At 43.4% G+C, this 27,502-nt stretch overlaps 1 protein-coding gene across 1 annotated transcript; it reads left to right on the forward strand.

Annotated features, from left to right (window-relative positions):
* The first annotated feature begins 603 nt into the window (after positions 1 to 603).
* LOC132580172 (neuropeptide FF receptor 1-like) lies at positions 604 to 15,776 on the forward strand. The gene is made up of 4 exons (XM_060250859.1): positions 604 to 761; positions 7,997 to 8,319; positions 13,270 to 13,369; positions 14,840 to 15,776. The coding sequence occupies exons 2-4, from the start codon at positions 8,007 to 8,009 to the stop codon at positions 15,723 to 15,725; spliced, it is 1,299 nt and encodes a 432-aa protein (XP_060106842.1). The 5' UTR covers positions 604 to 761; positions 7,997 to 8,006; the 3' UTR covers positions 15,726 to 15,776.
* The last annotated feature ends 11,726 nt before the right edge of the window (positions 15,777 to 27,502 follow it).

Raw genomic sequence — 27,502 nt, forward strand, 5'->3', positions numbered from 1 at the left:
CTGGGGTGGGGGTTCCATTCTGATCTCTTTGTAATCTGGGGGTGTTGTTGCCCATCTTTTAGATTATGTGTTAACATCAGGACTAGGGAACACTGAACAGCAGCCCAGCAATTTGTCTTCTGCTACCCCCTGCCTTAGCCTGTAATACAATTTGCACTCAAATCTCTCTAGAAAGGGTGAATGATAGCATGTTTTGCCCAACATGTCCTTCCAAGCTCCTTCAATTGGCATTTACAGGAATCTATGTTTGGAGTAGCAGCTTTTTAACCTTCCTGACTCTGAGATTTGGAAATTGTTCACTGAAAGTAAAGGTCACCAAACAGATGTACTAAAGTGGGATATTCTTCGTGTAAAATGCTATATGTGCAAGAATGTTGGAGTCTTTGCATGATGCAAACTGGAACAACAAGGATGTGTGTTTTTCTGGCAGTACACATATACACACACATACTAGCTGCCAACATCATATTGTGGATAAGCATGGGGGTTTTGTTGGTGTTGCTTTTTTTGTGCCTGGGAATGACATCATATCCCAGGTTTTATAAGTGACGGATACACGGCTGAGGAAACCTGTTGGAAGAGCTAATGCCATTCAGGAGCAAGAATCTAATGTGAGCCGGGGACCAAATCATCCTGTATCCGTGGAAACAAAGTGATTGCTCTTTTGCTGGTCAGACAGGACAGCAGTGTGAGACCTGCACCTTTGGACAGACCAGAGTAGGGGGCGGAAGCCGTTCTATGGAATGTCCCAAGTTTAACAGGTAAGAGGAGTGCCGGCATATCTTTTCGGACAATAGTGACAAATTAAAGATTTTTTTTTGTCCTTGTTCTAGCATGCTAGATTTTCTTTAATTATGTTTTAAAGATGATGCCTCAGGGATCCAACACCATGTGTTATATATGTCTTGAATTTGACTCTGATTACAATAATGATATGCACAAAGAGAAGGATGGTTGTGGGGGGGGGGCATGAAAATGATTTTAAAGATAATGGAAAGATAATATCTAATTGTCTCGAGAATTTCAGAAGCTGATAAGAGTATTTTGGTGCACAAATCCAATTTGAAATCTATTGCCACCTTGAGCTTTAAACTGAACAGCTTATTGGCAGAATGTCCAGCTTCAAATTAAGTAGGTTTTATTTGAGATGTGAATGTTTTCTTAAAATCCAAGCACTACTTGAAAGTTATGCTGTATGTATCAGTTCAAACGATGGAAACGCAAAGCCGCCCCCCTTAACAAAGCAAAACACCACAGCAGCCAAGATCTCCTATGATAAGAGTTAATTCTGTACTTTTGCATGTTGGTGGTGATGCTGTTGAAAAAGAATTCTATCTGATTACTTAAATAGAGAGTGTGAGATATTATCAGAACGTAACTTTAATGCTTTTCCTGCCTCCCCCCCATGCCTCAAACTCTTCTAGACAAGAGAGGAAAAACACTTTTTTAAACAATTTCTGAAAACCATTAATCTCACTACCCTATGTATATTTACTTGGGAGTACTAATTCCCATTGAGCTGAGGGAGATTTATTTCCAAGTCAATGTGCCTACAGTTGGGCAGCATAAATAGGAATTCAGCTCTGCCATGCAGTGAACAGTTGCCAAATCAATTTTTTACAAGGCAAACTCTACTCCATTGCTGGAGAGTGCTCTGTAGTGTCTGAGACTCAAGCAATAGGGGACTGTGGCAGATCCATTTGTTTAACCTGCTTCATACCTCAATCACACATAAAATGGGAGATAAAGATTTAATTTTCCGAGCAAAAGGTGTGTTTTCTTAAAGAATTTTTTTCTACTTTCCCTGCCAAGCCACACTACAGCTACAGTGCTTTCTAGCGGCTCTCTAGTGACAGGTGTTTCCTGTGTGATTGCTCTCACACATGCTCTGTGCCCTGGAAAGGGAGAGGGGCAGGGTGGCAGCAGCAGCAGGTGGCACAGGGACAGGGCATGTGGATGCTGTTTCTGCCTGTATCTCACCTAAGAGGCTGCTGTAATCTCTATAGTCTAGACTCAGAGCTGGAGTTCTGGGGGGGAGGGCAGGTCCCATCTGGAGTTTGGCATCCCTATTTCTTCCCCATGTGCTTTTTGTCTCCAGACAAATTTTGATCCCAGAAATGAGCTTAGTTAAATTGAGAAAAGCCTGGGGGTTCTGGGGGCAGAGGCTACGGGGAAGTAAACAGTCACAGGAAGGATTCAGCTCCCCTAGTCTATATGTCTCTCTAAAAACCAGGGGCTCTCAACTCTCTGCTTTACGTGTGATTGAGGTGACTCACGGTCTTAAACAAATAGTCTGTATAGTTTTCTCTTGATTTTGCAGGTGAAGAAGAATCTCTTGCAGACATGGTTGTCAGATTCTTGATTTAAACTTCTGCATCAATAGCAAATGGAACTTTTAATGTTTCTGGGGGCACAGGGAGTCTGTTTCAGGGGTTGCCAGCCTTTTCTTTAATGACAGCTGCTTCTGGGTAAAGTAAAATACCCCTCCAGCCCCCCACATGTTATCAAATGTTGTTCTTTCTTAGAAACAGAACATGAACTAGAAAGGGCACAAAAACTGAAGCCATTAGCTAAGCAGAACAGAGAAAAATCTTTTGAAATAAAAGCTTGAAATAAAGAGCCCAGAACAGATCTTTTCATAATCTTTCCAGGTCTTCCAGGGGGTTCATGAGCTTCTGCAGCAGCTGGCAAGCTACTTGTAGCTCATAAACTATCTGTTGGTGGCCCCTCAATTAAAAAAAACGAGAAAAGGATTAAAACAACTTTAGTATGAAGAGCACAGAGCAATCTCAATGTCTTTTGCTAGAACAAACTGTATTCATGTGCCCTAAGGATGAGTCTAGACCAGGGATGGCCAAACTTGCTTAATGTAAGAGTCACATAGAATAAATGTCAGATGTTTGAAAGCTGCAAGACATGAACATCAGAATGTCAGATGCAGGCAGGCAGGCAGGCAGGCAGGCAGGCAGGAAGGAAGGAAGGAAGGAAGGAAGGAAGGAAGGAAGGAAGGAAGGAAGGAAGGAAGGAAGGAAGGAAGGAAAATAGATGGGGAGGGAGAGGTGGAAAGAAAGCAACTTAAACTTTAAATGCATTCTCCAGGCTTCTGGCTGGCTAGCTGGCTTGGCTTGGAGTAGTGATTTAAAGAGACAAATGTCTTCTCCAAGCCAGCCAGCAGGGCAGTGGGTGCTTTGAGAGCTACACAATATTTGTGAAGGAGCCATATGTGACTCCTGAGCTGCTGTTTGGTCACCCCTGATCTAGACAAACAAACAGGCAAAAAGATAGAGAATATTTATAAATCCTACATCTTTACCTGTATTGCACAATAACAAAATATGAAATAATATATGTAACAAGTCTGAATTATATATGCCTAAATTAAATTACATAATGTGGCCATGTATTATTGATCTAAATTATTTTCACCTATTAGTAGAGTAAGTTCATTTTATTTAAAACATTTCTACACTGCCTTTCCATCTAACTCAGGGTCCTTAGAGCAGTGAGTTACACTGTGCTTATTATTATGTCTGTATGATTTGTTCCGCCTTCACCTGGATAACCCATGCTAGTCAGATCTCATTACATCTCAAAAACTAAGCAGGGCTGACCTTGCTTAATACTTGGATGTGACACAACTATGGAAGTGCAGAGCCAGGCTATGGCTAACTAGGTCTGAATGTCTCTTGCTTTGAAAACTCTATGGAGTTACTATAAATCAGCTACGATTTGATGGCAAGAAATTTTTCCTTCCTAATAAACACTTCAGTGTTGGTTCATAATGGATATCTAAAAGGCTGTCTTGTTGCTAGTCCTAGTCCTCTTGATTGTATGTATTGGCACACACCGTACAGAGGCTGGGGAAAGTTCCTCTGGTCTAAGGAGCCTTCTTCCAGCTTAAGTGGCTCCTGCAAGAAGGCTGCTTAGGTTGAATGCAGACTTCAAACACTGCTCAGTGGAATGGTAGGATATGCACCATTACCTCCAAGACTGCTGAGTCTGGGATCCCTTCCTTTTGATATCTCTGAGGAACTCTTATGTCCTGATAGTAAGTTTCCATTGGCGGTGTGGATTACATAAAAGCTTGAATACAGCTATTCTACCATTGTCCCATTTTGATCCCATGTAGTTATCATGTGAGCAGGAGAGACATGTGCCTGTATGAACATGGTGCACTAGAGTACTTTGATACCTCATTGATCTGGGTTTTGTAGCAGAAAATTACATAGTACAAATTAGATCATTTTTGGATAAGGAATCTCTTAGTGTAAAATAATAACATGAGCATAGGTATTTGCTGAAAGGAATGTCGATGCAGTAGGCTCCTTTGTGTGTCTAAGTGCACTTTGAGTTATAGCTTCAAAGGTTCTGATTAATGATCTCAGGGCTAGGAGAAGGGAGATGTTTGCTGATTTCTGCACTTGTGATAAGTGAGTGTGATGAGATCAAAGTGGAGTGACACTTAATTTTGCTTTCCCTCCCTCTGCTGGCTCTCAACCTCGATCTTAGAGATGACCTGAAATTCATCTCTGGGCTGACAAAGAAAATCTTGTTTCTGTCTCCAAGATGGAGGGAGAGAAGAAAGGCCAAAAAAGTGGTGACTTGATAGGAACAATATATATAGAATAATTTCTCATGTAAACTCAGTTCCCTGGTTTAAGTTCTAGAAGGTCACCCTCCTGTGACTTTCATTAGAGCCAGTATGGTGTAGTGGTTAGAATGTTGAACTAGAATCTGGAAGACGCAGGTTTGAATCCCCACATTGCTATGGTCACTTGCTGGGTGACTGTGGCCCAGTAATGCACTGTCAGCCTAATCTACTTCACAGAGTTATTGTGAGGATAAAATGGCAGAGAGGAGAAAGATATAAGCTGCTTTGGGTCCCCATTGGGGAGAATGGAGGGGTATAAATGAAGTAATCAAAAGTAAAATTATCGAACAGTAATAAGCAGGCAGTTAACTGTAATGGACCTTGCATTAAAATCTGAGTAAGGGACCTGTGGTGTATGTCCCTTTAAGAGGGTTATATATAAGTAAAGATGGGAAGTAGGGAGTGAATCTTGCAGCTGTAGGACATGGTTTTATGTTGTGTGTGTTGACTGACTTGGAGATAATAAAACAAACCTGAAGACTGACATGGTGGCTTTATTTAAGAGACATAACAGGACCTCCTAAATAACTGAAGAAGAGCTGTGCAGGGTCCGGGGCCATTTCTGTTCCTGAGCCTGCTTGGGACAGCAGCCAGCAAGGGAACCTGATGGAGCTGAAAGCACCTTGAATTTAAAGCAGCAGTTTTGAATGTCACCTCATTCACTTATAACAACTGCCAACCCAGAATAAGCGTTATAAACAATGGCATTAGCAATTTCTTTGTGCAGCCTTCTACTATTGTGATACACTAAAAGTGTGGTTGGCTATACCCACAAATGATAATTATAAAATTATATAATGATAAAAAATTACAAGTTTGATCCCTAACTGTATGAGTTCTTGGGAAAATAGATAAATTGCCATAAAATGGGTGTGTGTGCTTTTTAAAAAAATTGTGTTTGCGGATGTTTCCTCTGTTCCATTGTGTAGCTGTGCTGGCCTGCACAGGCAATTAGAATAGACAAGTAGAACAGCAGACAATTAACATCTGTAGATAAGAGAACTGCCACTCTTAGGTCAGCAGTCCTAAAACCCAGAGAACATTTTAATCTTCCAGGTGGTTCCATTGCTGACCTAAGAGTGGCAGTCCTCAAACAAAAAAACTTTAAGAGGAAATTACAAGGCAAGATTGTTGACCTTGAGTTACGGTAATTTGTGAGTTCAGGAGAATGGACCCTCCCAGGGCTGAATAGGGACATCAGAGTCTTATTTGCTACAGATGCTAATTTTCTGCTCCCTGACATTTCGCCTCCACTCTAATCAAGCTGATTACAATATGTGCTCTTCTTTCCCATTTTTACAAGCATTCTTTACATACCCCTCCAGCCTTCTAAGTCACAGACTTCCACTCCTACTCATGTCTGATGAACATAATTATTGAAACTGTCTACCCTGCAACTTCTGTTGGCCTCTAAGGTGCTACTAGACTCAAATCTAAGTGTTAAATGTAAATTTGATGTTTTAATTTATTGGATAGTTAATTTGCTGAACCCATTGAGAATCCAGGCAGAATGCTGCACAAAGCAGGAGATGGGTGTGTGTTACTTTCTTTAGTTTTGCACTATTTAGTTTATTGATAAAGCATCTAGACTGGTAATATGGACTTGTTTCTTCCCCAGAAAACTGTTGTGCTATTCAAGAACTAACCTTGGGGAGACGGAGCAAAAATGCACCATTCTTGGAATAAGAAAACACCTTGAAATGGCACTGCCCACTCTTCTTTGTATTCTCTTCAGTCTGTGCTGTCTCTGTTTAGGTGTTTTCCTAGAACAGGAATGGTGGGCACAAGGTCACTTGGGAGCGAGCAATCACAGACCTTTTCTGCTGTTTCCCAGCAAGTTGAATCCTCACCTGATGCTCCAACTTTGTGGCATCCCTCCTGCAAAAGCAGATTTATTTAGGGGATTATTTTTACTGAATTCAGATCTAGCCCTCCCTGTGTGTTCTGCACTTCCTTTGAAAAGGGTTGTGTGGCCATGTTGTCATGTACCTCACCAGTGATGGAACCTCCTCTCTTTTTGTGCATGTGCAGTAGCAGGATAACATTGTTTTTAAAAAGGCTGGACATATCATGGGGAACACTATGGTTGCCGATATTTCAAAGGTCGCCTGCTCCTCCTTAGACACCAAGTAAGAAAATAGCTGGCAATCATTGAACTGGATATACCAATTCATAAATCTGTTATTTAATAATTATGAAACACACTAAATGTATTGTCATGTACTTCATCAGGTACAGAACAAAATTCCTTCAGTAGGTGTGCAAAATAGACTCTAAGGCACGCAAGACTGGGAGTAAGGCATATTCCTCTGTTTGGCAGGAGGGAGTATCTGACTGACCAAATATATGTTAAAGAGAAATCCTACCAAGGATCTAACATGGGTGAGTCTGATAACATAAACCTAACAATACAGAACTGGGGAGTAGATTGTCCTCCTAAGCCAGGCATACAGCTACAGAGAAACATAGTGGAGAAATCCAAGTAGGGCAGCCATTGGGACCCTTAAATATTGGTTGGGGGAGCCAACTCATGTCTCCCCTGAGCTAAGGGGGCTTATCCCATGTGGTTAGGGGCAGAGCACTATATGGCTACTTTGTAATTTGAGTACTGGTTTGAAGTAGGTTTGCTGTTTGCCTGCCCACAGTGGGCAAATCACTGCCTTCAGCTTCTATCCTCCATCTTTGAGAAATTAAACTGCAAGATTTTTTTAAAAAATGGACAGAAAAATGTCTCCATAGTGATGCTAGGAATTTCCCCTTGACTCTATGGTAAGGAGGATTGAGACTGAAGGTCTACTGTGGGCAGGCAAGTGGTAAGCCTATATCAAGCCAATGCTCAAATCACAGAGCAGCCAGATTAGGGGAAGTTCCTCAACAATCTCCTGAAAGTGACACCACATCCTCTCCACCATTTCCAGGCACCACCCTCAAAATCTCCCAGCATTTTCTGAGGCTATGCTGGAAACCCTAGTTTGAAGTATTTAGATTTTCTGATATTGATTTGCAAATTCAGAGTCTAGAAAACTGGGTTAGTATTTCCATTTTCAATTATTAAATGGGAGTTTGGGGAAAGTTTTTTTTTTCCTTGCCAAAAATTAGCTACAGCCAATGCTCCCCATAAAGTATGGAGTCTTGTGTGCAAAAATTCTACTTTGTGAACTACCGGCATTAAAGTTGTGCGTGAGCGATTTGGCTACTGCATAAATTTGTTTGTTCCTTCCTGAGCTGAGACAAAAACATCTGAGCCGGAGGCTAAAAAACTGAGCTAGCTCACACCAACTCAGCTTAAAGGGAACACTGGCTACAGCAATATTTTTTTTAAAGACTGTTTTGTTTGTTTTGTAGATGAAACAGTATGGAGATTACAGAAGTTGTTCAGGAAGAAATGTTGTCCAATAAGAATGGGAGCCAAATGGCAGGACGAGACCTCAACAGTACCTTCCTACCTTACTACCAACATTCCCCAGCTGTTGCTGCTATTTTCATCATTGCTTACCTAATTGTCTTTCTCTCATGCATGGCTGGAAATTCGTTGGTGTGCATGGTGGTGATGAAGAACCAGCACATGCGAACTGTCACCAACCTCTTCATCTTCAACCTGGCTATCAGTGATCTGCTGGTGGGCATCTTCTGTGTGCCAACCACTCTGATGGATAACCTGATCACAGGTAGTAGTTATAATAAAGAAGAAGCCTGAGAGCTGAATTTTTGGGAACTTCATGGTTATTTGGCTTGGCAATAGAAGACTGTTGGCCCTACTCAGCTTAAAGGCCCCACTGCAAAGCAGGGAGATTACAGCATTTGGAAGGATAGAGCGAGGGGTGGAGATGATCACACTGATGGTCTGTTGGCCAAAGACCCAGAAAATTTGGTCATACATGAGACCACTGTTGAATAATACATGGGTCAGATGTTTCTCACCTTCACCATTCAGGATTGCTTCTTATGTCATGTGCCAACACAACAGTGGTCTCAAATATGACCAGATTTTGTGGGTCTTTGGGCAACAGACCATCAGTGAGGTCATCTCCACCCCCAGCTCCATCCTTCCAAATACTATAATCTCCCTGCTTTGCAGTAGGGCCTGTCAGCTGCATAGGGCTGACAGTCTTGCATTTTAAACATTCTGGCATGTGGGCAGGGCCAGATGGTGGAGTGAAAGAGATAAGTGGGAGTGGGGTGGGGTTAGAGCCTGTTAGATTCCAGTGAAAGAGGAACTAATAGCAATTTCAGTTTCCTTGGCTGGTTTGTGTCTTCAGTTAACGGTGAATTGAGGCTGCCTCTCTAAAGAGAAATGCTGAAAGGCACTGGAGCCATGCCATCAAATAGGAAACAGAAGCCCAGGGACCTCTTAAACACTAACATTTATTTCAGCATGAGCTTTCTTGAGTCAGAGCTCACTTGTTCAGAAGTATGAAGAGACAATCATTTTGGGAAAATTACAGAAGTGGGAAAGGAGGAGTTGAGGCAGAGAGAAACTTGGTGTTAATCCCTTCATAAATCTTTCAAGAGTGATTCACTGTGTAAGGCATTAAAGTGGATTCAGTTGTTACACATACTGGCTGATGAGTAATGATGCCTGGTTCTCATGAGTGGAGGATCTCCTGTTCCCAGCTCCAATTGGGAACTGGCAGGAGGGGAAAAAAAACAATTAAATCACCATTGACACTATGGCATAACATCACTTCCAAGGAAAACCCAAAAGTAACATCACTTTGCTGTAGGAACTGCCAGTAGCTTTATGGTTTTTGTGATTCCTAGAGCTGCATGGCATCTCTTCCAGGAAGTGCAAAGAGATCTGGCATTCAGAGAGCTTTCATTCCAGTTAAGGATGTCAGGCTGATGGCCAGCATCCATGGGAGCTTTAGCAGCAGCGTGGAGGGCAAAAATGACATCAGACAATGTGACAGCCTGACATCTGGCCAAAATTGCAGATGTAAATGAGCATGCTGGAGGATACTCTAGCTGTCCCTGAAAACTCCATGGTTACTTACTTCCAGGGCTTTTTTTTTTTGTAGAAAAAGCTCAGCAAGAACTCATTTGCATATTAGGTCACACCCCCTGACACCAAGCCAGCCAGAACTGCATTCTCATACATTCCTGCTCAAAAAAAGCCCCGCTTACTTCACATCTGTGGTTTCAGTTAGACCTGACATCATGCATTGCACAATGTCATTTCCACTCCTGGAACTTTTCCCCACCAGTCTGGGGAACAGGGATGGGAGGATGGGTCTGCCTGTGGGAGCCCTCTCTCCAGGGCAACTGGTAAGCCTAACAGAGCAAGGATGAGCTGTATCAGGAGGGTGTAAAAGTATTTGTCACAGCTGTCATTGCCAAGGGTGCTTTGTTATCATCCACTCCACCTCCATGGAATCGCAGCTATGGAGGAATCACCTACATGTGCCCTGCACCTCTCATATTTTAAAATGTTGCACTGATTTGAGATCAGCAGTCTGGCATGTGAGCATGTATGGGCTGGAGATGCAGTTTAAATATATGGATTGTGTGAAAATTGTGTCTTTTAAAAAACCCTGGCTTTACTTGGAAAATTCTGGTAGCCTGGCCAAAGTTTATAACGCCATACTGTTATGTTAATTTTAATACCCTGTAATTGTTTTAACCATGTTTTATAAGTATAATTGATGTAATGTGTGTTTTATGTTGTGAGCCGCCCTGAGCCTGCTCCGGCGGGGAGGGCGGGATAGAAATAAAAAATTATTATTATTATATTATTATTATAAATGTATGTTCTGGCAACTGGCCTAGAGGTTAAAAAAAAATCAGTTCGGCTGGCTTCTTTTGAATGTAACAGGAAGAGAAACAGAGGGAAGTTTGTCTTGACCAGTTTTCTGACTCCAAGATTTGTCTCTCAGAATTGTCTCCCTTGTCAGTCTGAAGGGATTCTTCCAACTATGGTGGATCTCCAAGATTAAGGACCAAGAGTCATGATGAAAACTGTCTATCTGATGAAGTGAGCTCTAGTTCAGGAAAGCTTGTGCTCAAATAAACATTGTTAGTCTTTAAGGTGCTGCTGGATTCCTGTTGTACTCGGCTCTGCTTGTTGTTTCAAATAAATTATTTTTTTTAGACCCAGAAAGGAAGAATGGCTTCTTCCGTGCTTTCCACAGTTTGTTATCCTCACAGTGATGCTGCTGTAGTGTGTAATAAGGCAAGCCTGGAATATATTTGGCAGACCCAAGCAGTTGAACCTCCAACTAGAGATGATTAATTCACTCCCTGAGGTATTGACTCAGTGACAGTGCTCGGCCTCAAGTGCCAGAGCTTGCAGGCACTGGTTAATAAACTGCTGTTTTTCTCATTGATTTCATTTCTGACATTTAATTAGTGGAGATTTTGAATAGCTTTGGAAATCCATTATTTCTCTTTGAAGACTTTTTAACTGTGAACACCAGCTCCAAGCAGGAAGGTAACCTTCCACAAAATGTACCCTGCCAGTAAAGAGAACTCACAACCTGCGAGCGCAAATATGTTCTCCTCAAAATGACTCCTTTTCCACAGAGTGGGTTATGAAGGTGTTTGAGAAGGCAAGTTATCCACCCTTGTCCGATTTTCAGTAAGATGATGATAGCTACTGGCTGCAGATTGCCTTCCCCATCCCTGTCTTTGGAGCTCACAGAACATAGATTTCTACCTCACCTGCAACTAGGCTTTGTGCTCAGTCCATTGTGAAGAAGACCAAGGGGTGCGGTCACACTCACCCTTAAATCCATCTGCAATGTGCCTCTATTATAATTTGCACAACCAATCTCCCGATCAGACAACAGCCAGGCTACCGTTCTATTCCATGTGGGTCCCATCGCTGGTCGATCAGAGTGCTCAACTGGACCTCATTTTTTGAGATGGCATTCCACACACGCACAAGCACAGTACCATGGGATACTCCCCGCCGTCTCTGCCTGGCGGGGAGACAGCAAAGGTGGGTCATCCTCCTCCCCTGGCAGGGAGACAGCAAATGTGGGTGATCTCCCCCCCCCCCCATTTAGGAAAGGTCCCCTGTGCAAGCACCAGTCGTTTTCGACTCTGGGCTGATGCTGCTCTCACAAAATTTTCACGGCAGACCTTTTATGGGGTGGTTTGCCATTGCCTTCTCCGGTCATTACACTCCCCCCCCCGCCCAGCAAACTGGGTACTCATTTTACCGACCTCGGAAGGATGGAAGGCTGAGTCAACAATTGCTGGCACAATGATATCATTTGGAGTGGGCTCTCGCAGGGAAGCGGATGTGCGCTTGCAATGAGTCGGCTAAAATGGAGCGTTCAAACATAGAAAGTACTTGCGGGAGTCGTCAGAAGCATTCTTATTCCGGATTTAATGTACTATCAAAAAAGTCCACGTCTTAGTCGTGGCAGTTCGGGACACGAATGAGCCAATGACCATTGCCAGATGCTGATGTTTGGACAACCGCATAAAATCCAACATGCATCTAGCTTTCATCCATGCCCATCTCATCAGTTTATGTGCGCCTGACCTCGGCCCTTGTGTCCTACATTTTCACTATTTGCTCCATTCTCAGTTTTTTTCTCATGCCTAGAGTGTCTTAGAATATATATGTACCAATTTCTGTTTTTAAATACTGTCAGCCCAAGAAGGGTATTTTTCAAAGTTCAGGGTAACTCATGCTACATGTTCATCACATTATAACTTTCTATGTAGTAGTGAAGTACCATAACTATTTTGAAGCTGATGCTTCAGTGGGATTGGATCTGCTTGTAGTGTATGGAGTGGGATTGGCTTTGGTAGAACAGTTTAAGAGCCTGAGGGTGCTCATGGACCCATCCTTGCTGTTTGAAAAGCAGGTTGGCACAGTGTCCAAGAGTGCCCTCCGTTGGCAATGACTGGGTTGGCTGAAAGGAAAGGTTTAAATCTTTTAAATAAATTCTATCAGCTGCATCAAGTTTGCCAATTCTCTGCTTTCTTAAACTCAGACAATCTTGCCACAATAACCCATGATTTTATAACCTCATAGTTGGGCTACTGTAATGAGCTCTGTATACCTTGGAAAACAACCTGGAAATGTCCACTGATTCAGAATGCAGGAGCCTGTTTACTGTCAGGGGCTAGCTGACAGGAACATATCTCACCTTTCCAAAAACAACTATACTGGACAGGACACCAGCTTGTATCTGAGTCCAGTTTAAGAGTTTGTTATGAGTTTTAAAGCTATGGGCTGGTATTCACATGTTTAAAGGACCATCTCATTCTCATATGACATTATGTATCAACTATGGACCTGTCTGTCAGTGATCTGTTGATCCAACATGGCTGTTCAAAAGTTGTTTTGTTTCTAATTATCAAGATGTCTTGAAATATTTTAAATTTGAAGGGGCTTAGTGCTTTATGTTCTATGTCTATTAGTAACAGATGGGTTCTATTTGGATTTTCCATCTCACATATAACAATAATATAATCTCTTAGGTTGATGATTGCAAGTTTCTCCTCCATTTAGTATGACCAGTCTAGAATCCATGGTCACTCTTGGGTCCTGAGGAATTGGACAAGGAATGTGATTTGTCTCTATATAGCTTTTGGATTTGGTCTGGGTGTCTTGTGGTAATGAACATGATGGAACCTTATTCTATCTTATCTTTGCTCAACAGGATGGCCTTTTAATCAGATTGTCTGTACCATGAGTGGTCTTGTCCAAGGGATGTCTGTCTCAGCTTCAGTCTTCACCCTTGTGGCTATAGCCATGGACAGGTAAGGCTTTTAACTCCTTGTGGGTGTTGCAGTGAACAAGAGAATTCTTTTTTCCTACTCACTGGGTATCTATTAGCCATAAACTGGCTACCAAAAACCATGGTAGTCTATGAAAATTAGCTACAGTGAGGCACAAAATATATTTATGTGGTCATTGACGGAACTGATAGGTCCAAGATAGACATAAGAACACTGGATCCCAAATACAGCTATTAGGATGAATGGTCTAATGCAACAGGTGTACTTTCACTGTGGGGCAGGGAGACTCTACTACCTGAATACAAAAGACAGACCGAGTTCATGTATTTACTGATAATCTTCTTTGTGAGGTGGAAATGTGAGTGTAAGCCCCTTTGGAGCTCAGCATACACAACATAATGTGTAAGATAAGTGTTTCTTATGGAAGCCTGATTTGCCCAGCACACACACACCCCTCAAAAACATGGGTGGGATGTGGAATAATAGAGGGTGTTTGTTTCTTCTAATTAGGAATGAGCTGATATGTTCATTTTCATTGGATTTTTATTCCCCATATCATCATTTCTCAAATGATGTTCCAGGGCTTTTTGTGTTGACCCTATAAAATCAGTTCTCTTGTGAGACCTGACCTTGTAGGCCACGCACAGATAATGCAAATGTTGTTCTTATGCTTGCTTTTCAAGAGTAGCTGATAAGGGTGCTAGAGGCTGGAGTGTGTTAGAGGTTGGTGACCTCCATGGAGCGCTGTGCACACTTTCAAAAGGAGCTGTCAGGTGTATGGCAGGCACTTTGAAAGAGGAGGGGAAGGTTTGGAGTCTGCAAAAAAAACAAACAACCCTAATTGAAAAGAGGTCCCTAGTTTGCTAAAGTTTAAAAATTGCATTCTATTGGTTTTAGTCCTTTCATATCCTAATAGGGATGAATCAATATAGCCATTTTTATTTTTCAGTTTTATCCTGCATGTTGTCATTATCATTGGTTTCAGTCCACCTCTTTTTTTGTTGCTATCATAAATGCTTCTTTTGGTTCTTTAATCTCATTTGTATGCAATCTATATACAGATTGATGCAAAAATAACATTGGCTTGAATTTTACCACTCCACTGAGCCAAGTTTGAAGACTTCTTCCAATAGAAGAGCCATTTCTGTTGGAGGAAGGCTCCTTATGCTGGAGGAAGACTTCGCACTTGGCTGGGTGGAGTGAGGGGATACAAGCCACTAAAAACACGTGTCTACTTTCCAGAGGGGGAGGAATGGTGCCAAAATAAAGATTCTGGTTCATTTCCTACAAGGTAGAAGTGGGAATATCAAAACAGGGATATTGCAATTGAAGAACAAGAGTCCATAGCGTGTGTGAAAAAAGTCCCCTGCTGGCTGCCAGGTAAGACCTGGCAACCCTACATTAGTAACATGGCTACCCATCTTGATCTATAATTGTAGAAGCAAGCTTGTCTCATACCCACTTCTGATTTTTTTAATGCTTTCTTTCCAGATTCCACTGCATTGTCCTGCCATTTCGGAAGAGGCTCAGTGTTTTCAAGGCTGTGGTTATCATTGTCATGATGTGGCTCCTAGCCATAGCTATCATGTGCCCGTCTGCCATCATGCTCACTGTCACCCACGTGGAAGACCATTACATGGTACTAAGTGATGGGAAGAACAGCACCTACCCATTGTACACATGCTATGAAGCCTGGGCAAACAACAACATGAGGAAGCTCTACACCACCATCCTCTTTACTCACATTTATCTGGTGCCTTTGACACTTATCATCTTCATGTATGGAAGGGTCTGCCTGAAACTCTGCAGCTCCACAGTTCCCATCACTGAAAACCTGCCTTGCACTGGTAGAACTAATGGCACTTCTAAGAAACGCATTAAGGTCATCAAGATGTTAATCCTGGTTGCTCTCCTCTTCATGATTTCCTGGTTACCCTTGTGGACTCTTATGTTGCTGGTAGACTACACCAACTTGGCTGAGGAACATCTAGACTTGCTGACCAGCTACTTCTTCCCTTTTGCCCACTGGCTGGCTTTCTCCAACAGTAGCATCAACCCAGTTATCTATGGGTACTACAATGAGAACTTTCGAAGGGGCTTTCAGGCAGCCTTCAAGTTTCAGTTTTGTTCTCATGAAATGGAACATCAGGAAACTTACTCTGAGCAATCGCGGGGGCCCACCAGTTTTGGGATGTGCAACAAAGTCTTTGTGGAGGCAACATCTTCTAATTCTACCTCCTCACAGCCAATGCAAAATACTGTCCCTCTCTTCTCTAGGATTATCCAACCCAAATGTCCAGTTCTTGGCTTGGAAGACATTGATAAAATAATGACCTGCCATGGAGTAAATCAGGCTTGGGAGAAGGTGGAGACATAGAACTGCTAAAACATTTGGCAAAAAGCAGGGCTGGAGAAAAGCTACTTTCTATAAAACTCCACCTTCTCTTTCAATTTCAGTATTATGTTAAAAAACAGGAAATATATCTAGGACTACTTGTGAAAAGGAACATTAGTGTATGGCAGTAGATGCATCTCTGAGCCTTAAGCTATAGACTGGATTCTGCTACCTCAGTCATTGGTAGTTGAGGCAGCTAGATGAAGCAACAGAATCCTGAGGTAGCAAACAGATAGAATAACACCTTCTGTTGCAGGTAGAGAACACCATTGTTGAATGAATAAAAAAATCTTGCAAGTAGAAAATAAGCACATCAGGAAGAAGGGCTCTATCCTAGCCCACGCTGCTGTGATAGCTTTCTACTTGTGAAGGGAAGTTTTACTTTAGTTTATCTGCCATTTTTATCTCCATAATAATTCTGTAAGGTAGGTTCATAGCTGAGTGGGAATTTGATTATGGGTCTCTCTGATTGTAAACCAACATACTAACTGCTAAACCTCACAATCTCTGATATGATTTTTCTCCTGCAATTCAAATGTGGCACATTCCATTCTACTGCCCCAGGACTCTGTCACTTTATTTCCACTTCATGATGCTGCTTGCTTATGATGAAACTAATAGATGATTTATAGATAATGCAAACTGAGGGGCTAGAGGGCTATACCACTTTGGATAGAGCATAATTAAAGGGCTCTGTGTGAAGGTCTGCCCGTATTAAAAATGAACCATCTGCCTGAAAGGCATTGGCTACAAACAGAACTGAAACTGGAGTTCTGCGTGACATTATAGCACTATATTCTCCAAAGCCTTCCCCATTGACAAATTCTATGCCATAAGTACTAGGATGTAAATCCCATTCAGAAATCCCTTTCCACTTTCTTCCTTTTCTGGTATAATGAATGACTTCCCAGTCACTAGCTCTTTCCCTTCTGTTTTCAGCTCAAACAAATGACTTCCAGGAAAGCAACCAGAGAGAGGGAAGTTTAAGTACAGACCTCTCTTTGATGTGCTAGTTTATGAAGGCAGCCATCCATGCAGGAGGCTTTTTTTAAAATGTAGAGGGAGGGTGTGAGTTAAAAAGATACGTCTGGAAGTTGTACGTTTCAAAATTCTACCCCCTCAGTTGACTTCCTGTGTAACATACAGAAGGCTCTAGAATCTGGCAGCTTGAATCCTGTTCCCGGCTCCAGTGGTGCACAAACTGGAGACGTAAGCTAAGTTTCTAGATCCACTTAAGAAGACACTCCTTCCGCATCTATGTCCTCCTGATTCTGCAGTAATGTAAACAGGTGGGCTTTGATTCCACAAACATTCAGCCAACTAACATCCATGTTGAACTAAGTGCACTGAATCATTCACAATTGCCTCTGGGAGAATTTTAGCTCTTTCATTTTTATTTTTATTTTTAAAAAACAAGTTCCTTGCCCTAAGGTTTCAAGGATATGTTGGAAACTGTGCTGCAATCTGGTAGCCAGCTATTCTGCTGCTTAGCAGAAAGAGAGGGAGAGACCACAAAGCCATGTTGACTCCAGAAGAGGGCATGAGATACAAGGAGAGCCACTTTTACTAGCTTTGTATGTAAAGCTGCTTTGTCAGCTGCCTTGTTTCTTTAGAAAACGGTTAGATATAAATATAGCGAACCAATAATATTTTAGAGGCCTGACAACTGGGTCCTGCTTGGTTCTTTGTTTCTCCTCAGAGCTAGAGGAGAAAAAATACATCAAGGTTGTTGAAAACTTTTCTTGGGGAAGATCTTCAGTTGCCTGGGCACATAATATTGTTTGGGGAATTTTTGGTGCTAAACCTGCAGAAGCATCTGGCACCTCTTCTTGAGATCACACAAAGAACAAGTGGCATAATAATCCCCTCCCCCTCTTATCTATCATTTTTCTTCAGAATGCAGCTAGCAATTTTGTTTTGCATTTGGAAGTTTCCTAAGATCTGCTGAATTTTCAGACTGAAATCACCCATATATTGTAAAACATAGTGTGTGAGGCCCTGACCCCTGCAAGGGTTAATGTGAATGGTAATAGGCTTGTTTTGCTAATTGGTTCCTTTGCCTACACAGTCCTTATTATCTTCAAGGCCAGAGCTGGAAATGGGTAATTAGCTTCTTATGAGAACTTGGATTCCATAGGATAGGAGGCAAGGAATCAGGAGTGACGAGGTAATTTTCTAGAGGGTTCCAGCAAGAATGTATCCTGATTGGTTGTCATCATCGCCTGATGCAGCTTGGCAAAAAACCTATGTGGTCTTTGACTCTTGAACTGAAGGTTTGTGCCATCTAATACATGTCTTGGGAATGTCTTAGTTAAGCTAATTTTTCTTGCTTTCTTGCTGTGTGATTCTAGTGTGTTAGCATGTAGATTAAACTTTTATTTTGAAGGATATTAAATAAAACTTCCTATACATTTTTAAAAGGTTTGGCTACTTATGTACGTCAGCCCTGAAGACCCGCAGGGTTCAGTCCTTGGTCTCCTTGGCATGTAGAAAAACCAGAAAAAAATATTGTAAAGCAGCCTTTCTCCACAGACTCAGAAAGCTGGTAGAAGCAATTAAAACTGCCTTTCCATTTTGCACACATGTACTTCAGCAGCAGCCAGAAGGGCTGAGAAATCCTTTTAGAGGCACAAGGGATATTAGCCTTGTCTTCACATTGGTTTTATTTAGCTGCTGAGTGTCTGCAGCATTTCATTGCTTTTCTCAAGCAATTAAAAAAGGAAAAGGAGGATTAAAAATGGACAGAAAGCAAAAGCGTGCTGGGCAAAACTCTCCTTTGGGAGCATTTAAGATATGAAAAAAATTCCAAAGGTCCAGCCGGCTGCAACCTGGGCCCTTTAAAATGAGAACTGTGTGTATGCCACTATTCTAAGGCAGTACAGTTAAAAGCATGTTTCCAGATCTTATGATTGTGACAACATCTTTGTAGGTTTGGACTCAGTGGCATTTACCATTGGAAGGTCCTCAATAATACGAGAAGGCAGATCAGAAGCCAAAGGAGCAAAAAAGTAGTAGTGGTTAACACTGGAGCCATGAGTCACTGATGTCATACACTGAGACTTCCTACATGACTCATGGCTCCAATATTAACCACCTCGGGATAACTGATGTCTTATTTATTTATTGCCCAAACCTCTGTCACTATAATAGTGGAGTATGCTGTAAGCCAAAATGCCCTCAAAAGAGGTTGGGGAATTGACAGGTGGGCACCTTTGGCTTAAAAAGGATCTAGAATCTATATATACAGGATTCCACTTCCAGAAATTATTGCTAAATTTACCAAGGACACTAATTAAGTAAAACAATTAAAAATTTATTACAGAAAAATATAGAACACACATACAAGGTAATGGATACATACAACACACATACAGTCCTAATAAAAATAGAGAGAAATGCATAGAGGTAACATAAGGATGGACAAACAGGGTGATAATTACAGATCGTAGTCTTCAAGGAAGGCTCCAATGGCGACAAACGAGCACTATGGGGAAGGGGACCCTCAACTGGCCAAGAATTGGGGGTGTATCTAAACAGCAGGAATGGGGTACTGCTAGATGCACACCTGTGGGGAGTTAGGACTGTGATTATAAGGACTACCTTGAGCCCTTAGGGGGTAGGAGATACAGGGGCAGATGACAGGTGGTCAGCTGGTACATGACCTCAGAAAAAGAGGCTCCGTAATGACCACAAGGGCTGGACTTGTGCAGTAGCCAATAGCCAGTTTATTGGGGGCACTTGATTGGATGCCCAGACCTGGCCAATGAGCAGACCTGGCCTTGGTTACCTGATTGGACTTCCAGGTAGCAATGGGCCAAAGGGAGAGGCTCCAGGATAACCATTAAGGGAAAGAATGGGTGAAATTATTGGGGTGGGAGTGATTAAAGGCTATCTAAACTTATCTAAAAGGTGACAATAGATGGCCAAATTGCTACCTAAGGTAACACCCGATCTATACAAAGAAACTTGGCTCTGGGTGAAGATGTTCTTCCTCTTCTTCATTCCTCTACTGGCACCATCCTTTGTCTTGGGTTCCGTTGGACAAAGGCTTTAGGCAGTCTGACAGGATCAACGCCTAAGATAAGCTTGATTGCCTTATGCATTGGTGACATCTGTTGAGTACGTGAGCCTCCCGCTTCGCTGTCATGGAGTCTGGCACTGCAGGAAGGTAGTTGTTGGTGATGTTAGCCTACCAATATGGATTCTATGGTCAAGGCTGGAATCCGCTTGCCCGGACAGTTCCTGGCGGCGCAACTTCTTCCGCTGCAACGGTCGAGATGGTGCATGCACAGAGCGGCTGGAAACCCATCTGTTCTCCTGGTTAGCACTCTTCCAGAGATACCGAGTGCTGCTGCAATGTTGTGGCTGTTAGTATTCACATAAGTCCCTTACATTCTGGTAGACAAAACCCACATTCTCCTGGCAGATGTGTGTGAGTTGAATCTCCAGGCACCCTGGCAACCAAACAGGTGACTATGATGTTCTGAAATTAGGGGTCTTTTTCTCACAATGCATGTCCATGTGTATGTTTATGTAGAGAAGGAAGGAAGGCTTGAATACTGGAAACTCCCCCAGTAGATGGAATGCATCACTGCCCAGTGCCCATCTCCTGCAGAATCTCTGCCAGTGATGGCCATGCCAACCAGTTGAATTTTGCCTTCACTGAGGCTAGGCTTACCAACTTCCTGGTGGGGCCTGGAGTTTTCTTGGGATTATAACTGATCTCCAGATCTCCAACACTGATTTTGGTTTGCATTAAAGTCAGTGTTGTTGATTAGTTGTTTCACGGATCCACACTTTCACACAGCCTTGGGAAATGAGGTCCCTCCCCCCACTTCATTTAATTTCCTGACCCAATCATCCATGATCCTGGGGAGAGTCATCTTACCTACTGCACAGATGCAAAGACCCCTGTAAAGAAAATAAATGAAAGTCCATTGCCACTGCATCTGCACAGCTGTTTGACAGCTGTTCAAGGTAAGTGATAGACAGGCAAACAGATAGGAAGTTCAGGTTGCAGATGACCGAAACTGTTCAAGGTGTAAATTTGTCTATTGAACATGTTCACTGTGAAGTCTGCAGGTTCCCTAGTTCACACTGCTTTGCAACTAAACATGTCCAGGTGTGGAGATGAATGAACGTTAGAGAGAAAGTAACCCTAATTTACTGCACTTCCAAGAATCTTTCAACTGAAGAGACCAAGCCCCCATTGCTTTTTATAACATCCTGGAATAGGGGATGAAATTTGCATAGGGGGTGCTTCCCCAACCCCTATTTTCCCCCTGTCCTTCCTCAAACAGTGGGGGGGGGGGGGAGAAGTCAAAAGACTACAATCCTGAATTGTTTTGCTGCAATGGAAGGCTGTGTGCACAACTCTCTTGGTGCCCACAGTAACTGTGCAGTAGCACTAGAATACTAAGGCTCAGGGCCAAGTGAGCCTAAGCTGGGGGTGTAGGGAGCAGGAGCAAAGGTGCCCAAATCACGTATCTCCTTCCCTGCAGTTCCTTGTAGGCCCCAATATGTAGATAGGTAGAACTGCCAGCCTGCCATTCCACTGACAACCTCAAGGTGGCCAACAAAGCCTAACAAACAGCAGATCCAGGTTGCCGTGTTGGTCTAAAGCAATGTGACAAAGTTAGAGTCCAATAGCATCTTTAAGACAACCAAGTTTTACTTGGGATGTGAGCTTTTGTGTGCATGCACATTTTGTCAAACAGGATGGAACCATATGGACAGGCAAGTCTGATACGCTGATTCCATCCTGTTTGACAAAGTGTGCATGCCCTTGACTTGATGCAGCGGGCCCTTCTGATTTATGGGGCTTGGCTCCTTCCACTCACACAGAAGCACAGTTATGTTTTTGAAATGTTCCTCCATTCCTGTGTGGAAAAGTGTGAGAAAGGCTCAACTGTTCCGTGCGCAGAAGAGAACCACCTTTTGATGAAAGTCAGGACGTAAGCAAAACAAAACAAAACAAAACCTTCCTATTCAGTGAACAAACAGATTAAATGGCAAACTGGATCATAAAATAAACAGGACCCATCAGCAAAGACAAAGGGTGATAGGGAGTGCTAAGTGACAAGCCAATTTACAGTTTTGTGAAATGCTTGTCACTCTGACCACTCCTCCCACGCCAGACAGAAGCAAAAGGTTGGTTCTCCTCCTTATGTTGTCATTCTGGAAGAGAAGGAGTTTAATGACGGTTCAGTGGCAATGTGGTGATTGCCAAATATCCGGGTGGCAGTCCGGATGTTGGTGACCCCTCTTCATCTTCTTGGGGATGGGAGTGGGGAGGCTCTGACATTTAGCTGGTTATAGTTTTGGTAGAAAAAGCTCAGGAGGAACTCATTTGCATATTAGGCTACACCCCCTGACACCAAGCCAGCCAGAACTGCGATCCTGTGTATTCTTGCTCAAAAAAAGCCCTGAGTATTCCTCAGGTGGAAGAGTGATTGAATGAGTTCAGAAGAAGAAGACGACGACTGCAGATTTATACCCCACCCTTCTCTCTGAATCAGAGACTCAGAGCTGCTTACAATCTCCTATATCTTCTCCCTCCACAACAGACACACTGTGAGGTGGGTGGGGCTGAGAGGGTTCTCACAGTAGCTGCCCTTTCAAGGAAAACTCCTGAGATAGCTATGGCTGACCCAAGGTCATTCCAACAGCTGCTAGTGGAGGAGTGGGGAATCAAATCCAGTTCTCCCAGATAAAACTCTGCACACTTAACCACTACACCAAACTGGCTCTCAGAATTTCAGTGCAGTGGGTTTCTTAAAAGTGCAAAGAAAATTAAGATTATGTTGACTAAATAGAGCCCCAATGGAACAAGTTAATACTCTGATCTGTTTCTGCTACAAACTCATATTGGTTTAACACTGGTGTACAGCTCTCAGGGCTTCCCTCAAATAATCAAGTTTGGTGAGGGTGTGGAGAATTTGTCATTAGAGATCACAAGCCCCCTCTCCCAGAATCCCAATTCCCAGGGTTCCTTGTAGGTAGGAAATGATTTACAGTTCAGTTCTACAGGGAAATACACCTTTCTAACCCCACTGTCTTCAATGGATTTAGGAAAGTGTAACTCCGTTTATGATTGCATGATTAAACCTGTTGAATTTTCCTGACATGCAGAAATTTAGCAGATGATGTTTTCCCTCAGCATGATGAATAAGGGCAGAGAAACAGTACAGTGGCTAAATCTTCACTGTATTCCTGTGCAGGAAATACTTTCCCAGTTGGTTTTAGTCTGCTTGATAGTTGCTAACGGCCCAGCAAGTTTGACAGTCTCCTATATCTTCTCCCTCCACAACAGACACACTGTGAGGTGGGTGGGGCTGAGAGGGTTTTATTAAAAGGCACCTTTCCTGTTGTCTCAACTAGTAGAATTCAGCTTTGTCATGAGGATGGCTGGAGGTATGCTGAATCAGTTAATCAGTACATGCAGACTCAGACTGGAGATGGGAATTCTCGTGGGAAAGCCCTGAACACAGTTAGTACAGGAGACAAAGGACTGACCCATTTCTTCTGCCTGACCAATTTATTATCTGCAGCGGGGGAAATTGCAATGCACAGCTCTGAGTCTTATACCTACTTCCCTGAAAGTGTCTTTCCCTTCCAATATCCACACTTGCTGCGCATAGCCATGGAAAGAGAAAGACATATACAGAGAAGTAGACATTACCTTCAAAGTTAATGGTGTGGACCAGTGATTCCCACAGAACCTGGTGGGACTGCGATCTTGATCTTTAGTTCACTGCAGCAAGAGCTTTGCTTTTTCTTCTTCTGCAAGAAAATGATTCATCTTGTGAGATCACATTCCACAGAGAGTGGGCAGATCTGTTAACTGGAATGCTCCTGCAGGCAACAGCAATAGCAAATATGAAGGACCATTTGGAATTTCATGAGATACAATCTCCAGGGCTGGATTAACAAATAGGCCTAGATGGCAACTACCTGGGGCCCCCATGCCTTTAGGGGCCCTGAGCGGCCTCGCAGAGGCACAAAATTGGCCACCACCCACAAACGCAGTCTAGCGGGCAGCTTGCTGCAGCAGATCCCACGGACCTCGAGAGCAGATTTGGCCACTTTCCCCTCTGCTGTGCTGCCAGGAGGAGAACGGAGGGGTGTGTGGCTGGGCTGATCTCAGGAAGAGCCCTGTGGGAGTGGAAGTGCCTTCTACTCAGCCAGCCCGTGCAGATTGAACTTCAGCTGAGTGTGTGCGCTTCATTGCCCATTGCAGCCTCCCTGCCCAGACATGTACAGACCCTCTTTGAGCTGCTGGAGAGCCATCTGCCCTGTCGGATTCCCAGTGGCCGAGATAAAGGTAAATAACAGGGCTTTGCGCAGTTCCAGAAAAGCCCTGCCCCATTTACACTGTGGAAAGGAGGAGCAGGGTGCTGTCCTTGGGTCCAGCTGGCTGGGGAGGGGAGCCCCTGCTCATGTTTCACAGGCCACCCATTCCACACCGGCTAGCCCTCAGCCTGGGCTGGGGTGGGTGAAGAGGGAGAAGCGGGGACAATGAGTGACACTCGACCACAACAGGGGATTTTTGCCTGAACCACTGCAGCAGTCTGGGCTCCTGCCCATGGGGAAGGTGATCAGAGGTTTCCTCCCCTCTTTGTGCATTTCTTGTTTTTGCATCCGATCACTTGGAGACAGAGTTCCAGGGGGCTGTGGGAAGGTTTGCACAAACAAGACTGTAAGTCAGCCTTCCTGTCATATGGGTTGCAAAGCTATTTTGCACTATGCAAAGCTGTATCTGGTTTCTTCTCTCTGCCCCAAGTAACTTCACATTGCAAAAGTATTAGAAACATTTTATTTCCTCTCCAGAAAGAGATGCTACTAGAGGTGGCTTTCAGCCTTCAACCTTCTGTACTTCCTCCTCCCTGGGCTTGTGCACATACCTCTTGTGCAGAGCATTCCTCCTCCTCATCCCCCAGCCCCCCAAAATAAATGTACATAATTGACAGTGAAGGGGGATCTGAGAATGTTCTTTCTGAGATCTGAATATTTTGCTTGCTTGCTTTGCTAAATGGAGCTTCTTTTTTCTGACTTTAAAGACACTTTCACTTCTTTTTGGGGGGGGATGTGAGCAGTTTTGGTTGTTGTTGTTGTTGGGCTAATCAAATTGGGAAAGAGTGACTGTGACTAGGGTTGCCAATCCCCAGGTGGGGGCAGGGGATCCCCTGGTTTGGAGACCCTCCCCCCACTTCAGGGTCGTCAGAAAGTGGGGGGAGGGGAGGGAAATGTCTGTGGAAACTCTATTATTCCCTATGGAGATTTATTCCCATAGAAAATCATGGAGAATTGATCTGCGGGTATCTGGGGCTCTAGGAGGGGTGTTTTTTGGGGTAGATGCACCAAATTTTCAGTATAGCATCTAGTGCCTCTCCCCAAAATAACCCCCAAGTTTCCAAAAGAGTGGACCAGGGGGTCCAATTCTATGAGCCCCAAAAGAAGGTGCCCCTATCCTTCATTATTTCCTGTGGAAGGAAGGAATTTAAAAGGTGTGCCGTCCCTTTAAATGTGATGGCCAGAACTCCCTTTGGAGTTCAATTATGCTTGTCACAGCCTTGATCTTGGCTCCACCCCAATGTCTCCTGGTTCCACCCCCAAAGTCCCCAGATATTTCTTGAATTGGACTTGGCAACCCTAACTGTGACTCAGTTGAAGAGCCTCTGCTGGGCTTGCAGAGAATCTCAGGTTTTTTCCATGGCACTTCCAGTTAAAAGGACCACTCTGTGGGTTAGGAGAAAGATTTTTAACCTGAGACCCTGGAGAACCACTGACACTCTGAGTAAACCTTGTGGGGGTCTGGAGAAGTCTGCAAAGTCCCAGCTCAGAGTATTGACCATGAGAGCGGGCTGGGGAAAGGGTTTGCTCTCTACTTCAGTTTGGTGTAGTGGTTAAGTGTGCAGACTCTTATCTGGGAGAACCGGGTTTGATTCCCCACTCCTCCACTTGCACCTGCTGGAATGGCCTTGGGTCAGCCATAGCTCTGGCAGAGGTTGTCCTTGAAAAGGCAGCTGCTGTGAAAGCCCTCTCCAGCCCCACCTACTTCACAGGGTGTCTGTTGTGGGGGGAGAAGATATAGGAGATTGTAAGCCGCTCTGAGACTCTTCGGAGTGGAGGGCGGGATATAAATCCAATATCATCATCATCATCATCATCATCATCATCATCATCATCATCATCATCATCATCATCATCATCATCATCATCATCATCATCACTTCAAGTAGCATGGGGGCATCAGCCCAGTGATGCACTGCTTGCTCTGTGTCCTTTATAAAGTTTTTATCTCTGGTACCTGGCATTACATTTTATGGCACACATGGGCTGGCTCGCCAAAGTCCCATTGATGTAAGACACCCTTGTTTTAAACAATGCCCTTGGAGCTAATTTTTTTGTTATTAATACTTTTGGGTGCTTGTTTACTCATTCACATACTATTTTTCTCCTCAATGGGGACGCAAAGCAATTTTATTAATTCTACTCTCCTGTATCTTATGCTCACAACAACCTTGTGAGGTAGGTTAGTCTGAGACCATGTGTATAATGACTTCACAGGGTCATAAACCAGGATTGGACTTTTCATTCAGTGTTGCCAACATTTTTTTGTTATCCTGCAATTCAGTAAGGAACACCAGAATTATCTAGACACATTTCAATCTGGATTCAGGCATGGTTTGGGGATGGAAATGGCCTTGGTGATTTTCACTGGGAGAATGACATGGGAGTGCCTCCCTGTTCATTCTCCTGGACCTTTCTTTGGCTTTGAATACCATCAATCATGGTAACCTTTGGAGAGGCTGGCTCAGCAGAAAAATGACCAAGTGATTCCAGTAATTGGTGCTGTAGAACTGCTGCTCAGATACATTTATGCTATAGGATCCCACAGGGTTCCATTGTGTCCCCCGTGCTATTTAACATGTACATGAAGCGACTGGGAGAGGTCATTTGCTGACTGAGATCTTTCTAGGCTTGTTTCAGAGTCCCCTCAGGGAAATCCAGGCCTCAGATTCAGTGGGAGCTTACAGGAGCGCAGTTCCTGAACCTTTCTGACAGTTCCACCTCCTCCTTCTCACCTTGTCCATTGAATAGTAGGTGCAGCTGCATAACAATCCCTGGATGAGCTCCACCACCTTTTTTTCTACAAAACAACCCCTGGGGAAATCTATTCAAAAAGAAGCTTGATTTGTATATTCTTGTGTCAACCAAAAGCAACTTTGTCTCCTGTCTTTCCCATCAGCACAGATTGGCTCACTGTTATGCCTGGCACTCTGTCATGCTTGAAGGAGTCGATCAGATGGAACCAACAGCCCAGTCTGTTTGACTTTTTCTGAACAACTATGAATGTTTTGCTGAGAAACTTCTTCAAAAGTCTCCTGAATGGATCTAGCTGTCTGCCTGCATAGTAACTGGGGTGTCAAACATGTGGCCCGGGGGTCAAATCAGGCCCCCAGAGGGCTCCTATCAGGCCCCCAAACAACTGGCTCTTGTCTGCTTCCTTCTCCCTCCCTCTGTTGCTTCCTTATGCATCTCAGTTTGCTCAATCACACAACAGTTACAGAGCAAAATGTTGATTTTCTCCATTGGTTGATGCTCTTCTCCCTCCTGGCCCCCTGGCAAGGGAAGGAAAGAGCCAGAGCTTTCTTTGCCCAATTCCCTGAATCCCATGGGAGAAATACAAAGAAAGCACCTTTAAGACGAATGAATGCTAATGTTTTAAGGTTTTTTTTAAAAAAAATTTTTATCAT

Source organism: Heteronotia binoei, chromosome 12 (assembly GCF_032191835.1).
Source record: "Heteronotia binoei isolate CCM8104 ecotype False Entrance Well chromosome 12, APGP_CSIRO_Hbin_v1, whole genome shotgun sequence".
Classification (NCBI taxonomy): Eukaryota; Metazoa; Chordata; class Lepidosauria; order Squamata; family Gekkonidae; genus Heteronotia; species Heteronotia binoei.